Genomic DNA, 17443 nt, shown 5'->3' with positions numbered 1-17443 from the left:
GCTTACACAATTTGTTCACCATGAGCACTGGAGATGTCAACGATGTGCTGCATCTTTAAAATCATGTGATCACAGCAGTTCCAGTGGATGGTGGGCTCCATGTGGTTCCCAAGTTGTACAGCGACCGTAAACCATAAAATTACCCAATAAGTAGGAACCAGGCACAAAATCATTTTTATTTATTTACTTTTGCAAATCAATTTCAACTGATTAACAACCATCATCGGTGCTGTCAACGAATATGTGCCCTGAGTAGTAACACTGTCTTAAGCAGAGGTCAAACATAAAATTACGTTTGACTTCTGCTTAAGACAGTGTTACCACTCAGGCCACATATTCGTTGACAGCACCGATGATAGTTGTTAATCAGCTGAAATCGATTTGCAAAAGTAAATAAATAAAATATGATTTTGCGATTGGTTGCTGCTTATTTGGTAATTTTATAGTTCCAGTGGAATCTGAGCAACATGTCACCGTATACTGGCCTTCAGGTCCCGTAGAGACCGAACATGTCCCTGGTAAATGCATTCTTTTAAACATCACCAGAGCCAAAAGTCACATAGACTCAGACCGGGCAATCCTTCAGGCCTTACAACTGGAAAATCTCTGGAGATAACATGTTAATGGAGGGTTTTCTTTCACTGGGCGAGTGACATGTGGTGTTGTCCCATCTTGCCTAAAAACTGTGGTGCTCTTTCAAAGAAGGGATCACCTGCTGTACAAGGAGTACTCAACAACATGCAGATGTAACAGTATACCTGACAGGCCTTCTGGGCGTGTTCTCTTCAAAGAAGAATGAACCAAGAATAAAGGTACTTGTGAATCCACACTACATACTAACATACGGGGAGTACAATGACTCTTTATGCACAGAATACAGTTTAACAGTACCCTGTATGTGACAGTTGTTTGTATTCACTGCACCCTGTAGTGTTAACTGTGCCTCCCACATTTCATTAGCTTTGGTCTGTGCCAGAAACTGAAGAGCAAATTCAAGATGTTGCTGCGGATCATGAGATTTTAGTTGCTGCATCATCTGTATCTTGTACAGGTATCAGTGTAAAATAGACCCAAAACTTTCCATACTGTTGACCATGGGATGGACAAGTTTTGTGACACTGCATGAGCACTAGCACTACCCAGGGCATGTGCTGCATGGTCAGTTACAGTAACAGCCACCTTGTCAATGATTTCCACGGGGATAGGACATCTTCCTCCTCCAGGTGCCACACCAATCCCACACGTGCTTCTGAATTTTGTTATCGTCTTCTTTACATCATGTAATGATGTCAGAGGTCTCCTCAGACCTTCCAGTTGGCTATCCTCTCTCAATCCAGCACTGTAATTACTGCCATTCACACAAAACGGTTTCACTAACAGCGCTTGGTCTCTCTTCTCAATAGCCATATGGTTCACTCACGTTATGGCTTGTGAAGTGGATGTCACATTGTCATACAAACAGTCTACAGTGCCAATTTCCACATGGTGGGCACAACTGGAACTTTTTTTTCCAGTGTAAATCGGTTCCACATCAACACATTAGCAAATCTACCACATTTCACTGCCATACAATAACTACAGTCTACAATGGACTTCCGTAAGTAGAAACACTTTGAGTATAACCACCTGGTAGTATGGTATTGATGCAGTTACATACTGCTCTTTTTGTAGATTTATTGTTTCTAAACCCAGTTTAGGATAAACTCTGTTAACCTTTTTTATCTATGAAGCCCATCAGTTGTTTGTGCATAATTTGTTTCAAATATTGTACAGAACCAGGATGAAACTGTGATAGGCCTAGAGTTGTTCATGTCTTTATCATCACCTATTTTGAAAACAGGAATTACTTTAGGCAGTTCCAGTGCTTCTGGGAAAGGATCTGCCTGGAGAAAACAGTCACAGAGGCGAGTCAGTGGTTCAGCAATAGCATGCACACAATTTTTGATGACTGTTGGTGGAATACCATAAATGCCAGCTGAATATGAATTTTTCAGCACACTGTGGCCTTTTGCAACATCATTTTCCATGACTGTTGTAATGAATACTAACTCTGTACATGTGTGATATTTCTGGTTGGTATTTTGTGTTTGGATTATTTTTTACCAATTTTTCAGCTATGCTTGTAAAGAATTTGTCAAATGTGTTCACCACAGCTTCAGTATTAGATATAAATTCACTGTTGTGTTTAACTTCTATCTTGGTGTGTGTAACTTTTTTTCAACTCTCTTTCCCTTTTCATAATATTCTACACTACTTTCACTTTGTTGTTGGATTTGGCAATGTACTCGTCATTGTGCATCCTTGTAGCATGTCTTTTCACGCTTCTTAGGATACATGTGTAGCTTTTATAATATTTGATTGTTGAGGAGAGTCATTACTTGGTTTACATAACATATGGAGAATTCTCTTACTTTTGCAAGAGGTTTTTATAGCTAGTGTTTTCAGTTCTCTTGCTATTATTTATTGTTACTCATTTATGTGTAAAAGCCTTTTCAAAATGGTGGACCACTTTGTCAAGAAGTATGTTGCATTCTATGCTGACATCATTGGCTGCATACATCTCTGTCCACTTTTCTTTACTTAAGAAGGTATTTAGTTTGTTTAAGTTCCTTGGAGTGTACTACCTATGTAAAGTTTAATGTGGGATTGGGTTTGAGGTATCTGATAGTATTGACATCTAGTATGACAACTAGGTGAGCAAGGAATCCTGTATTGTGTACTTCCAGTGTTGCACTAAGTTTATTTCTATTTGCAATAATTTGGTCTATGGCTGTCTTTGATGTAGGTGTTATTCTAGTGGCCTTATTTACAAGCTCATGCAGATGGTAAGATCTTGCAATGTTAAGCAATGTCTCCTTGTTTCTATATTCAGTAAGGAAGTCAATATTAAAGTCACCCCATATAATGACAATCATATTTCCACTGAGTTATTTTGATAAAAGAAGAAAGTCCAATTTAAGCAGGAAATCGTGAATATTACTGGAGGGGGAATGGTAAATTTTAACTACAATGGGATTTAGATTTGCAAGTTTTATGGCTGCACTTTAAAAGTTATTGTATACTCCTATTTCCTTTCTGGAAAGGGCGAGGGGTGTCAGAAAGTTTTCATTTGGTCTCTGTGACTTCTTTACCCATTTGCACAGTATAACCACTATTACCCTTTATCTTATGGCTTGTTTGGCTTGACCCATTTGCTTAAAGGTAGCTGTTTTTTGGTTTCTGACTTCCAGTTTCATATTGTCTCCCATAGTCACCAGGAAGGCCAATCGATTGCAAATAATCTCCTTAGCACATTTGTTCAGGTGAAACTTGTGTGTTGTGAAGCGGTTTCTAGTTAGTCTCTCTATTTCAAAGTTCACAGCGATTCTTCTTTTGTATACACATTTTGCATCACTGAGTAACTGAATCAGGCAGAGGTTTGCACTATTAATTTTTCTATTTAAAATGTGTACACCATATCTCCTGGTTATAGAATGGATAATAATATTCATTTTGTGACTTAAGAGTGCCTATTGGTTCCAATGGTTCTACCACACGTTTCATCATTAGTTCAAGAGGTTTGTCAGTTTCATTCGAACCCCCATTACAACCACAGTAATCCACGTACAGTAGCTTCATGTCAGGTTTGTGCATTATTTACCACCTCTTTTAGAGAAGCACCAGTTTTCACTATGCTTTTTACTTGGTATGAGGGTCCTAGTTTGCCTTGCAGTATTTGAGCACAGTCTCTTCCACAACCATGACATAATATTAGTACTCCACTTTTTTCCAAGATTTTTTTGGTAGGTAACAGTCTGTTATTTCTTTTGTTTTTGTCTTGCACACATTTGGTAGATAGTTTTGCTCATTGGCAGATCGCTCATACACAGTGTGGCTGATTGCTAATTATTTTTGCGTTAAATCTTGTACGATATTGAACTGTATACTTTCTTTAATGCATCCTGCACCATCTGGTTATCAGACATTACAGATCTTTTAGCAATTTTTGAATCTGTTTCATATTGGCCTACTGTCACATTAGATTTTTGTAATATGGAAGTGTAGGCAACACTCGATAATGTTGGCAATCAATAGTGAGTTTTGAGCATAATTTATGGCATGACTATTTCTTGGAATTTGCTGAACCGGCAGACATCACTTTTTGCTACTGATATGTCTATGGGATACGAGTTCATAATTCATGAGTTTACTTTTTTGGTCCACTCAAGTACATTACACTTCTCTTCCAGATCTTGACAGGTGGCTAAAGAAGTTATATGGATCAGTCCAACTCAGCTGCCACATTTTCACTGTGTGTGTGTGTGTGTGTGTGTGTGTGTGTGTGTGTGTGTGTAGGGGTGGGGGTGGTGGGGTGGGGGTGGGGGGTTGAAAGGGCACGAGTCCAGTGGGCAAAGGCTTTCATCATGTGAGGTGTTGAAAACTTATCTGTGACTGAATTTCAATTTTTCCACTGTTGCCTCATTTGTGGTATGTGGGTCTCAACTACCAGGGCCTCCACTTCTCTTGTGATTCCTGGTTCTTCACAGAGTGATGGTCTGTCACTTTGTTGTTCAACATTCATACTTGTTGACCACACTTGAAGGTGCCACATACCACTGAGTCATATTATGATGCACTTTTTACCACACACTTCGATTTGCATGGATTGTTGCGGCACTGTTTCTTCAAAATTCAGAAAATGAACTACCACATATTATTTCAGTTTACCAATAGGCTGCATCATTTTGTTTTGGCTCCTCTAGTGTTGTATTATGGTACCGTGGAAGAAGAACTTCAGTGTGTGCCAGGACTGCAGACGTGTACTTGCAAACAAACAAAAAGTGAATTATGAACTTTCTTTCTTTCTTTCTCTTTTTTTTTTAGGTGATAATTTCCTGTTCATTCGGACATGTCCAAAAGAACACACACCACATATAGGCGAGTAGCCAACAATCTCTTCAGTGCAGATGCATAACAGGCTCGAACTGTAATGGGAATCGGTGAAATGCCGCGAGTAATGATAATAATCGACAAGGGGCACTACATTAGTACTGTGTGGATAAGTTGAGAATTTGGTTCTGACAAGAGGTGTGCTAGGGTAGTCCTTGCAGTTGCAGTGACCAATTGGTCCAGATGGTTTAGTGGTCACAGCATCTGCCTAGTAAGCAGGAGGCCCAGGTTTTAATTCTAGTCCGGCACAAATTTTCAACCTTCCACATTGATTTCAATTAATTCCCGCTGGCAACCAATGCATGTAATTCCTTTGTGTCTTAATTAAAACTTTTGACAATCCCTTGCATAGCGAGATCCCCAATAATTGGGGCAGGGAACATTAATTGTTTCATAGATTGGTGTTGACTGTAGGAACTCACCTACGTGTGCTGGTTTGATCAGGCTGGCTGGCTGTTTTGTGTATTTAATATATTTGTGGTTTCACTGAACAGCTGTTTTATTTGACATCTCTGAACAAACTTTGCCAACAGAGCCATCAATCATTAACTCAGACTGAAGAAAGAGATTCTATTGCTAAAATAGGTGTTGTCCTATAAACTCCTGTACCATATGAAAATGAAATAGGCAGACAGGCATAGAGGAGGTGGGGGAGGTGGTGAAGGGGGGGGGGGCAGATGGAAACACACTCACACATGATAAAATTAATGCCAGAGTTGTTTGCAGAATACAAATGTACACATCTATGTCAAACAACTATCAATAAACCTTTGTGTAAGTTCAAAAGTATACAATTTTATAGTTGTGGTAAATGTTTTAATTGCATGTGGGAAAGAGCTGGTCAGTAGATCAGGTTAACTGTTGAGTAACTCCAGTTTTAGGTAGCGCACTACTTCCATTTACCTCCGGTACCACCATATGAGCTGGCATGCAACCTGAATCTGACAGGAGTATATCTATTTCACAGATCCTGTCACCTGGCGAATTAATCTGATTTTCCAACTAATTAGATGCTTCCGGTTATCTAAAGTGTTGTCATCGAAGGCAGTGAAGAAACTGATAATGTGCTCATTCGATGAAAGTCAGCAGATAAGATACTGACACTGTGTGTTCTAATATGTTTCACATGTTATAAAGAGAAGAGGATACAGAAATGCTTCATACAAGAATATTATTACAATTATAATCAGAAAATAAATGTTTTTTCAGATGTGTTAAAATGGGGCTTGGATATGTGTTCTATGCCACATGTTGTAGCACAGCAGACAGTAGAGACCCAAGCTGGTTTGTTTTGGTAAGGTGAGGCAGTACATGTGCACACGCTATGGTGCAGCCACTAGGCAGTGCACCACCCTTAACTTGACAGGGAGGCCGAGAAAGCATGGTGACCCTGCTAGCGGGAGACACTCGGCACACCTGGTCCTTACGTATTCCATTAAGTGCCTCTGAAGTTATGCTTAAGAGAATATCTGGAGCAGCATCTAGTCCACAGCCCTGCTGGGTCGATGGACAAATTGCTTGATTTTGTGGAGCACACAGATAATGTGATATGTTACAGGACTGACAGAAGTAACCATCACAACAATAATGGAAAGAAACAGAAATAAAGGAACTGGAAGTGAGTGAAAAATTCAGATAGGGAATGATGCCAGCAGGACATGTATAATCATCAACAAAAACTCAAGAAATCCTGGAATTTATTGGCATAATAGATATGTAGATGAAAGCAGGCATATTGGCAATGGGCAGCAGAATAACATTCAACGAAGGTAACAGCTGAGAAACTAAGTTTCCTTTAGGCTGGGGTAGAAAATGGAGCAGGACAAACTTTGCAAAGCACTGGAAAAGTGATGAGACACGTGGCAGTAGCCTTTACGAGGCAGAACAAGAGGCAAAGAAATTTGCTACAGAGGCTGTGAAGGGCAACACGAAATTATGGGAAGGTTGGAGACAGTAAAGACATAGAGGTAAAAGAAAGCAGAAGCGATGCAGAATGTCAGTGGACGTAGACTTAAATTGCCTATTGAATCAAGAAGATTGTGATGAATATGATTTGGTAGGTTTGGCAACACTACAGGCGAACACTCAGGCAAGTGAATTTGTGATGGCTAAGGCAATGTTTCTTTGGGTGTGGCATGGGCAGAGAGAGTTCCAGAGTTACATACTATATGTAGTACCCAAAAGGATGTGGAACCTGTGGCTACAGATACAGGGATCAGGCATGCAATGGAACTTAAGTGTACTGGTAAAAAAAATTCCACTGTACAGCAGGATTCTGCAGTGAGCCTTATAGCAGATTCAGCAAAGGGCCTGCTGGAATCTGTTCATCATGAAAATAACATAAGCACTGCTAACAGCCATGATGAAATTATGATGAGAGTGAGCAGTTTGTTGTCGATGATAATCTACTCACTGGTTAGTTCAGCAAAGATGAATATGATTATGAACATAGTGATTACAATGCACAGACCAGAGTGGAGAAGATGTGGGCAAAAGAGAAATATGGTGATTGGTACAAATTTCCTGGCAAAGCAAGTGGGTAACATCACTTACAAGCACCGGTTTATAGAACTGGATACTGGTGTAAACTGAATGTATTTCAGGTTCAAAGGTGCACTTGCAGGAGTAAAAATGATGGCGAGATTGTGTTCAGATGATACGTATCAGCAACACTGTGTGTGTGTGTGTGTGTGTGTGTGTGTGTGTGTGTGTGTGTGTGTGTGTAAATATGGTAATTAAGACACAGAATTAATTTTGGTATATGGAGATGGTGAGGGTTTTCACACAGTTATTTTTGTTTTACTCTCCCCATGATTTCTTTATTGTATAAATTTGGTTTGCACAGGGGGGGAGAGGCTTCATATATCCTCACCTATGAGGGCATTGACTGAGATTTAGTTGAGTAGCTCATGGGTTGCTTTGTTTCTTTTGTAGTGAATGGTCTAGTGGGCACAACACGAGGGTGATGCAGCAATGATGGCTGCACAGAAGCTACCGCCACCTGAGGAAAGTGTGCACGAACATCAGACAAAATGCAAGCAATTCACAGCATACCATTGAGTGAGTTAAATGTCAGTTCAGTGCTTTGTAACATGGGTAACATCAGAAGATGCATGATAACTACATACATACATACAATCACAAAATGACATACATATCAGACTGAAAGAGGCATTTGTTCCTGCGAAATGGGTTTTTTTTTTTTTTTTTTTTTTTTAAAGTAGTCAGTTTATTCTTTGTTCAGCTCAATCTGTACAATTTTTAGCATAGGTACTGATTAGAACTCTTAACGCAGTCTCTGTAATTATATGTCTTTTTTCTTGTTCACAAAGTGTTATGCAGACATACACACAGTTACACATGAGGTTAAGTGTTTGTTTATGTTTTGGTACGGGAATGTGTTGTTCTAAGTGAGATTAAGAGTGTTACTCTCACATATTTCTGTTACATGTTTGGATTATAAAGTATCAGAAACTAGCCACAAATGCTGACTCTGCCAATGCCCAAATTGTTACACTTATATTTATGTAGTTTGCTGACGACTCTATGGAACTCTTTTGGTGAGATTGCATATTTTGGTACTAGTTTCCTTGTCTTATTCACTGTGTAAAAGATTAGGTAATCGGAGGCATCAGAACATGATGGAAAGTAGAGAAATCCAAGAGGGTTCGTTCAAGTGTGGCAGTTGGTGCGTACATTGTAGTGCGGCCACTGGCTGACACGCTGCTCTGACACTTGACAGGGAGTCCGAGAAGGCATGGTACCCCCATGAGGGAAGAGGCATTTGATGCACCTAGTCTTGTCAAATTCACATGAGTGGATATAATGTCACATCGACCCTGCAGCCTGCACAGTGGACTAGACAACAATATACATGTTTGCGCGTGTGTAAGTAAACCATCAAAATTAAAGCACAGTATGATATACTAATTTCAAGAGCACAGCTAAATGATTCATCTTACATACAGGTCAACTATTCAAATGATATATTTAATTAGATATTCGGCCAAGAAAGTGTCTGTAATTAACTTCCACATTATCTTTAATAACATTGTAATAATTTACTACAAAAAAGAGATCAATCAACCACATAAAAGTGCTCATCAAGGTACCTCAAGTGAGCTGCTTACAAGTTTATTCACATACTAAATTAGCCAATGACAGGAAAATGAATCAGATGTTTAATTAAAGTCAGTATCATTAATTACAGAAAGACAGATCCACAAACAGCATGGCAGTATGTGTTGGTATATGTAGTCACATATCTCAAACAACACTTGGATCATAAGTTTTCTGTGTTTAATTAGTGATTTAATTAATTAGAATTTTTCATTGTTTCACTCATAATTTAAATTCAATTTATATATGGATAGCTGAAATGGAAAGCGCAGTTGTTTCCTACAAAACTGATTAATGCATGTACTGTAACTAAACAAGCGTCAGGCAACAAAAACCAAATATTGATCTCATCATCTGAAATGTGAAATCATTCTAATTAAAACTGTGAGTGAACTATTTAACTAACTGTTTATTGTAATATATCATTTTCATAAGCATTTCAGCACACTTCAACTGCCACCTCTAGCTTTGATTGAATTTCTGCATCAAAAGTTGGGATTCAAACTCATGACTTCTCTAACTCACTACATGATATAAATTTGCAGAAATTCCAGTTACGGAAGCTGATCTTACAAAAGGGGGCCACCATCTTGGCCCTGGATCAGTCGTCCAGATGCAGTTGCGGACATGGGGTTTGCACTTCCCTGGGTGCTGATTTTTCAGCATGATTGCATGGACTTTGAAGTTTTTGGGACAGCAGTCTCAAAAATGTAGAACAATTTTTGTGGTGGTTTATTATGGACTCTGAATATTTTTGCTTCAGTCAGCACTTAGAATATTTCCATCATGTGTTAGATGGACTTGGGTTTACTGCAATTACTACTGGTCTGGACACAGAACATTATGGGACAGTTAACTCATGCATTTTAAATAATTTTGCAGTGTTACTGGATTTATTTAAAATTTATAGTGAGCTTCTAGCCATTATATGGAGGCTCTAGTCATATTACGTCTGATAAGCTGCAGCAAGCAGATTTTTGACCAGTCTTCCATTTAATAAATGAATAAATACTATATAATATTGAACCCTATACTCTTTGTTGGGGAACACTATTTTCATGCCGCATCTATGTATCAACCTCACAGTTATTTATTCCGATTTTGTGCATCACATATTCATTTACATCTTTATTAAAAAACACAGTGTTATGAACTCTAAGCCCCAGGACAGTGATACAAGCCAAAGACAATTATTTATTGTTATTTATCACTGTATTGTAGCAACCTGTAGGAATGTGTAATCTCTACAATCATTTAAAACTATTCCACAAAGACTGTAATAATATTGGAGCCAAACATAAGGAAATCAAAGCATGAAAAGGAAAGCATGTACAAGAAAATTTCTGAGGTTAATTGTATGCAAATGTATAAAAAACTTCAAAGCGGAACAAAGGGTATACACATATGGAGAGGGAGGGGGAGGGAGGGAGGGGGGGGGGGGGAGAGAGAGAGAGAGAGAGAGAGAGAGAGAGAGAGAGAGAGAGAGATATTTCTTTTTTTAGTTTTGAGTAGTATAAATGTATTTAAAATTAGGTTTTCCCAGTGTTCTTCTTTTGGGTTGAATACACACCATGAATTTACTGATCCTGTACTATGAATGGAGAATGCCTAACGAATTTCAGAACTGATCTAAATTACAGTGATGGGCCAAAGAAAATGGTACACCTGCCCAATATCGTGTAGGGCCCCCGCGAGCATGCGGAAGTGCCACAACACGACATGGCTTGGACTCGACTAATGTCTGAAGTAGTGCTGGAGGGAACTGACACCATGAATCCTGCAGGGCTGTCCATAAATCTGTAAGAGTATGAGGGGGTGGAGATCTCTTCTGAACAGCACGTTGCAAGGCATCCCAGATATGCTCAATAATGTTCATATCTGGGTAGTTTGTTGGCCAGTGGAAGAATTTCCTGGAGCCATTTTGTAGCAATTCTGGACGTGTGGGAGGGTGTCACACTGTCCTGCTGGAAATGTCCAAATCCACTGGAATGCACAATGGACATGAATGGATGCAGGTGATCAAACAGGATGCTTGCTTACGTGTCACCTGTCAGAGTCCTATCTAGATGTATCAGGGGTCCCATAGTCCTGTATCACTCAAACTGCACATACTCCACACCATTACAGAGCCTCCACCAGCTTGACCAGTCCCCTGATGACATGCAGGGTCCATGGATTCATGAGGTTGTCTCAATATCCACACACACCCATCCTCTTGATACCATTTGAAATGAGACTCATCCGACCAGGCAACATGTTTCCAGCCATCAACAGTTCAATGTCAGTGTTGATGGGCCCATGCAAGACGTGCAGACCTCCAAAAGCCCTTATAGATGATGTTTTGTTGAATGTTCCACACGCTGATACTTGTTGATGGCCCAGCACTGAAATCCGCAACAATTTGAGGAAGGGTTCCACTTCTGTCACGCTGAACGATTCTCTTCAATCATCGTTGGTCCTGTTCTTGCAGGATCTTTTCCTGGATGCAGTGATGTTGGAGATTTGATGTTTTGCCAGATTCCCAATATTCGTGGCACACTCGTGAAATGGTCATACAGGAAAATCCCCATTTCATCACTACCTTGGAGATGCTTTGTCCCATCGCTTGTATGCTGACTATAAAACCATGTTCAAACACACTTAAATCTTGATAACCTACATTTTAGCATCAGTAACTGATCTAACAACTGCGCCAGACACTTGTTGCCTTATATAGGTGTTGCTGACCGCAGTGCCCTAGTCTGCTTGTTTACATATCTCTGTATTTGAATACGCGTGCCTATACCAGTTTCTTTGGTGCTTCAGTGTATATTCTGGAACCAAAAATCCCACATAGTTTAACCTGAAAATATGAATTTTATACCGCCACATTGGTGGTTAATAAAGTTACGATAACATGCTGTTCATTATTTTACGAACCCAAAGACTTTATTCACTGAAGAGAAAATGTATCAAAGTATGAGGGTTAGAACTTAAATAGTGGCAACTATTTATTCACAACTGATACAAAAGAGTTACATGTTTGCACCTGTTACTGTCCTTCAAAATAGTCACCAGTGTTGTGTAGAACCCATTGCCAGTGATGTGGAAGGCGTAGTATACTGTTAGCAGAGCCTGTTCTGATGATGGTGCTAATGGAGCGGTCTACTGCCTGTCGAATCTCTGGAACAGTTCTGAAGCGAATGCCAGGCGCAAACATGTAACTCTTTTGTATCAGTTGTGAATAAATAGTTGCCACTATTTAAGTTGCAACCCTCATATATAAAATGAAATATGTCTCACCCTACATGTGGTTGCAATGCTATGTCATGACCACAGACATCAGCTGTTTGAAAATCCTGCATACTCCACTCAATCAAAGCAACTCTGAAGCTAACACTGAAATGGCTCAAAAGCTCAACCTGGAGAACCACTGCTCTGTGGCCAGGACTAATGTGGGGCAAAGCAATATATTGATTGACTCTTATTAGCATGCATTCTCTGAATGTATTTTGTTAATAGCCCTGTGCGTTTCACATCACCTCTCTTCTAACTACTGCAAATAATGGCTGCGTTCCACCCTCTGCAACTGCAAGTGACGTACAAAGTTTCAGGAGGCACAAGTGGCTGTACAGCAGCCAGGGACATGAATGTAAAATAAGGGAGACAACTGAAACATTGAATCAGCCTGAAAACTTGAACAGATAAGACAAGAGAGACTTCCGGACCTGACTGGCAGCACTCACAATCAGATGGGTTGCATGTAGTGCTAAGTATCAGCCTCTGACACATAAAAACAGAACTGGCATCATATACCTGTGACTACTAGCAGGAAAATACAGTCTTCAGAAGCTGGTTGCAAATTCACATTAGGCTACTAGCCATCAACAGGACTAAAATTCTACAAATTGCCATGAACTTACCTTCATCCTGTACACATGCTGGATAGGGACACATTAGACATAATGAAAATGTATTATAATGAGCCCAAGTAATCACATGACAGCAGTAGAGATGCAGTAATTGGGAGTCCCTATCTACAGCACCAACAGTGTATGCCCTAAATAGAGGCCTCTGACTATATGGACAAAATGAACAGTACATCCAGAAGGACTTTAATTAAAAAGCAGTAAGCCTACTGCTTAAGCTGTATATACTACTTGACAGTGATGAAAATGGTTCATATAGCATGTATCATAGATATTTTAATGAAGTCTTCTAAACCATTCACTATTATCTAGCCGTCTGATGTATGTTCAGTTCAATAAACACATACCTATCTGATGCAAAAACAGCTCCTGTAAGAGCGTATGGTGTAGTGGTGTTGACTTTTTCCAGAGTTGGCCACAAATCATTGTCCTTGTACACATACACAGTCAGAACAGGCCCAAAAATTTCCTCTGTCATCTGCTTAGTGTTTGGTGCTGTAGATTCTATTATTGTTGGTTGTATAAAATAACCAATCCTGGAAGACAAACAAGAAAATATTAATGAGTCTTACTGAAAGAAAGCAGAAATTGCTGACCTCACTATCATCAACTGAGATACTGTATTACACAAAATTTCACACTTACAAATATCGTGCAATTATGTGTTACATTATGTCACTGAAGAATAGTTTGGTGCTATGGGGTGAGGAGCTCACTCCAGATGTTTTCTCCTTGAACACTGCAGAAATTGGTGGTGATTACAAATACACTAGAAGGTGGTAGTGGAATAGAATTCACAAAAACTGCACTAGTGTTAAGACATAAGCCCTCTCGACTCGAGGCTAAAGAGTAGCTGCTGGTTTATCGTTGTTTCTAGTGGCTTTCACAATCCCTTTATTATGCAAAGTGGCTGCTCTGAGGCCATTGAGTAGCCCTCTTTTGCGGCTTTACGCAGCTGAGATTCTTGCAAAGGCTTATACACTGAAGGTGTGGGGACAGATAAAGAGCAGACAACACTGGGAGAGGAGTCTGGAGAGGGCCTGCGAGAGAGAGAGAGTCCTGTCACTAGTAAACATTGGAGGAGGTAGCTGCTTCTCCAGTTGGGGGAGGGAAGTGGTTTGAAAATATGGTGTCACAAGAACTCTGCGAGTGGAGGTCAGTGTGGTAGATCTGGCTTGGAAAAAAGTGGTGTGGGGTGGGGTGGGGGTGTAGGGTTACAGTAGTGACTTTTGTGTAATTGGTTATCAAGTCAACACAATGCAGATGTTCATATTTTTTTCTTACCTCAGCATGTGACAGGCAGTCAGGTGATTTGTACTTTTTGTATTTTCTTTTCTTTTTTAAATACTAGGCAAATCTGTCAACATGGAGGATGGCGTTCAGTATGAAGGTGACTGTTCATGATGATGACCTATGTGGAGTGATTGTCCATGACGACTCATGACCAAAGTGTAAACATTGGAAACACCTCATGGGCAGTGGGAGATAAAGTTTCATGTCACACATGCACATCATAACTACCTTTTTCTGCGAGGACATTTCTTTCAAAGGCTAGAATGAAAGCACCTGTATCTGTTCTGTTATCCTTGGGACCCTTTTGTACGGATCAGACAAAATGTACACCTTGCATTCGAGATTAGCTCATAGTTCTTTGTCCCTCTGAAGTGTAAGATCTGCCTGAAAGATAACTCTTTGCACCATATTCAAAGTTGTATGTGGGATAGTAGTCACCAGTATGTCACCCTGTCATTCACATGCCTGAACAGCTTGAGATTATGCAGCAGAGGCAGCCTTCATCAATGGTAACCCTTTGCGCAATTTTTCCAATGAATCAACTTCTCCAAATTCGTCTTCCAAGTGTTCCACAAGAAATAGTGATTTTGTAGCAGTAAAAGTATCTCCCAGGTATTGAGTAAATTGTTTCGCTCCGAGTCACCCAGTTTGTCTTCCCTTGCCATGGGTAGCCAGGGTGAAGAAAGCAGTAGGATTGTAACCATCCACACTGAAGTAGCTAGACCTTTCTGTCAAGATGACTAAATCAGAATGGCCATTGTGCTGGTTCAATTTGATATCTTTCATGTGCAAAACAATGAAATGTCCATCCTGATGGTACCTACTCCGAGCAAGAGTTCTGCTCAACGGCACTGCCTATCTGCAGCAAAGGTAGACTGGCAAGATGGCCATTGCTGAGAGTCCTAAAGCCCCAGGAAGATGGACATCTGCCCTTTTGGCATGTGTGGGGATCTAGCAGTTTCAATATCAGCAGTGTGATTCCCTGCATTGTTAGGGGGTTCTACTGAATGGGTACGTAACGACCCTGCCAGATCATATATATTACTGTGTTGGTTTTCAATTGCACATGAGTCTATGCATTTATTTTTCACAGAGGGTCACCAACACCGTAGGCAGTAGGGGCTACTTAAGGCATTCTTCCCCAGTCCGTCCACAGCACAAAAAGAATTTGACAATTGAGGTCAAACTCAGTAGGGAACCAAAATTATTTTGCCTCAAAAGTGGTGTAAGGAAAATGAATGGAGATGCCAATGAACAGAAGTGAAACCTAGGGAAATAGCCAGTTCAACATCAAAACGCCATCAGAAACAGAAGTGCGGATGTTGAAGATGAGAGATTGCAGTACAAGAAAGGAAGTACCATTTTTACCTGATTATACGATGCGATTTTTTCCTATACTCGCCATTTGAAAAATATGGGGTCCCTCATATTAGCAGATAAAACTACTGCTACCGAGGTCAGTGTTTTCACATTGTTTAACTGAATAATATAGGAGTCATCTAACATTTATGGATGAAGCACTGGCTATTAAGGTTTTGTACAAATTTATTTTGAAGAATTCCAAAGCCACTTGCGTAAGAGTAGGCTCAAGATTTTCTGAAATATCGAAGCACTTGATACAGTATTGACCTTTCTCTAACAACCATGTGAATTTGACTCATGGTCCTAGTGCAAGGGATATGTGAGAAACTATGAACTAATCACTGCTCTGCTTAAAAGTTGACAGTTTTGTGAAACAGGAGGAAATATAATTTTATTCTAAAAACTTGCAAACTTATGTTGTATTTGAACAGATTTGCCATAAAAGTTCTCATATATGTATGAATACTGTATACATACATTTATGCTGCTTTTTAAGTAAATGTAACATTCAAAAGCAAAAATCTTGGCCTTCAAAAAGCATTCCTTGAAACTGAACCAAAGTCAGTATTTTATTTGATTGTGAGAAACTGTAATGGTTTAGCAAGTAGGTTGTAAATGATTCAGTTGTTGTTCACATGTTAGAATACTGGAGAAAACTGTTACCAGGTTTTAGTCAGCTTCAGAGCAAGGTTGTGACATTCACATGAAACAAGGGAAAAAATATCCTGAATCAAACATCTAACAAATGAAATAAATCACATTAAACAGATTGCCATTGCTATTGTGAGAATAAATTACAGTGGCAAAACCCTACATGGAGATAGTACCAACAGAGGCCACTATAATGCAGGAAGAGCAAAAGTTCAAGAATTGGACTGAATCATAATTGTGATCTTTTATTTATGTACTACTTACTATTGTGACAAATGATTTGCACACTAGAGTACATTGCGGTCTGTGTTTCACTTTTGCTCAAGCACAGCACTACGGAGCTTTGGACAGGGAACAGTGACACCATCTTGGCTGAGAACTACATTAAGTGCAGGAAGCAGTGTGTTGAGCAGGCAGAAAATGTCATCCTCTTGTGAACCGTGGGAAACTATACTGCTTCCTTCAGCTTTTTATGAACATCTACAATGTTTAAACTGCAGTTTGCTTGAATAAGTTTGTATTTGGAATTGAAATTACTTTAAAATTTGACAAAAATTCAACAATAACATACATTTCTGCAGGAGATGCTGAAAGTCTAGATTGAGGTCAATGACATACCTATATGTTTAGTGCAGCAATGTTGTTGATGCTCAGAGTAAGGTATGATGAGAACAAAAAGGTGGTTTGTCAGCTGCTGCTTCTACACAGCCAATGAGAGAATGGAAGGCAGATGGTACATTTGGAGGCAAGAGACATTATAACATTCTCATGCCAGTATAGATGTGACATCCGCAATGTTTTCAGAAAAACAGTTATGTACTACCCACAACCTTTGAGATCATAATATATTTGAGATAAACAGCCAAATATTTGTGACAATAAAGATATAAGTTTCACAGCTGTCACATTAGGATGATGATGATTAAAAACAGTGACATCATAGATGACAGGCTAAGTAAACAGAAAAGGCAGTGAATATAAAAATTAATGTAAACAATTTCTTTTTCTTTATTTTATGTCTCCTTGTACTATCAAAATGTAGACAATCAATAAATGACATAAGAATGAGTGTAATGTTAATTTCTTAAGAAGCTGCCTTACGTCAATAAAAGTTTCTAATTTCACTTGGTCATAATATGTTAAAAAATATATTTTTCTCAAGGAGCCTTGTAAAAAAAGGG

The 17443-nt window shown here is 39.4% G+C and overlaps 1 protein-coding gene across 1 annotated transcript in view; it reads right to left on the bottom strand.

The window, feature by feature from the left end:
• Window positions 1–17443, bottom strand: part of LOC126469947 (delta-1-pyrroline-5-carboxylate dehydrogenase, mitochondrial) — a 114705-nt gene that overhangs the window by 13806 nt on the left and 83456 nt on the right. The window contains exon 10 of the mRNA XM_050097354.1: window positions 13304–13492. Coding sequence (XP_049953311.1) covers window positions 13304–13492 — 189 coding nt within the window. The remainder of the gene's footprint in view (window positions 1–13303; window positions 13493–17443) is intronic.

The sequence above is a fragment of the Schistocerca serialis genome, chromosome 3 (assembly GCF_023864345.2).
Source record: "Schistocerca serialis cubense isolate TAMUIC-IGC-003099 chromosome 3, iqSchSeri2.2, whole genome shotgun sequence".
NCBI lineage: Eukaryota > Metazoa > Arthropoda > Insecta > Orthoptera > Acrididae > Schistocerca > Schistocerca serialis.
This window is presented reverse-complemented; position numbering and strand designations above follow the sequence as displayed.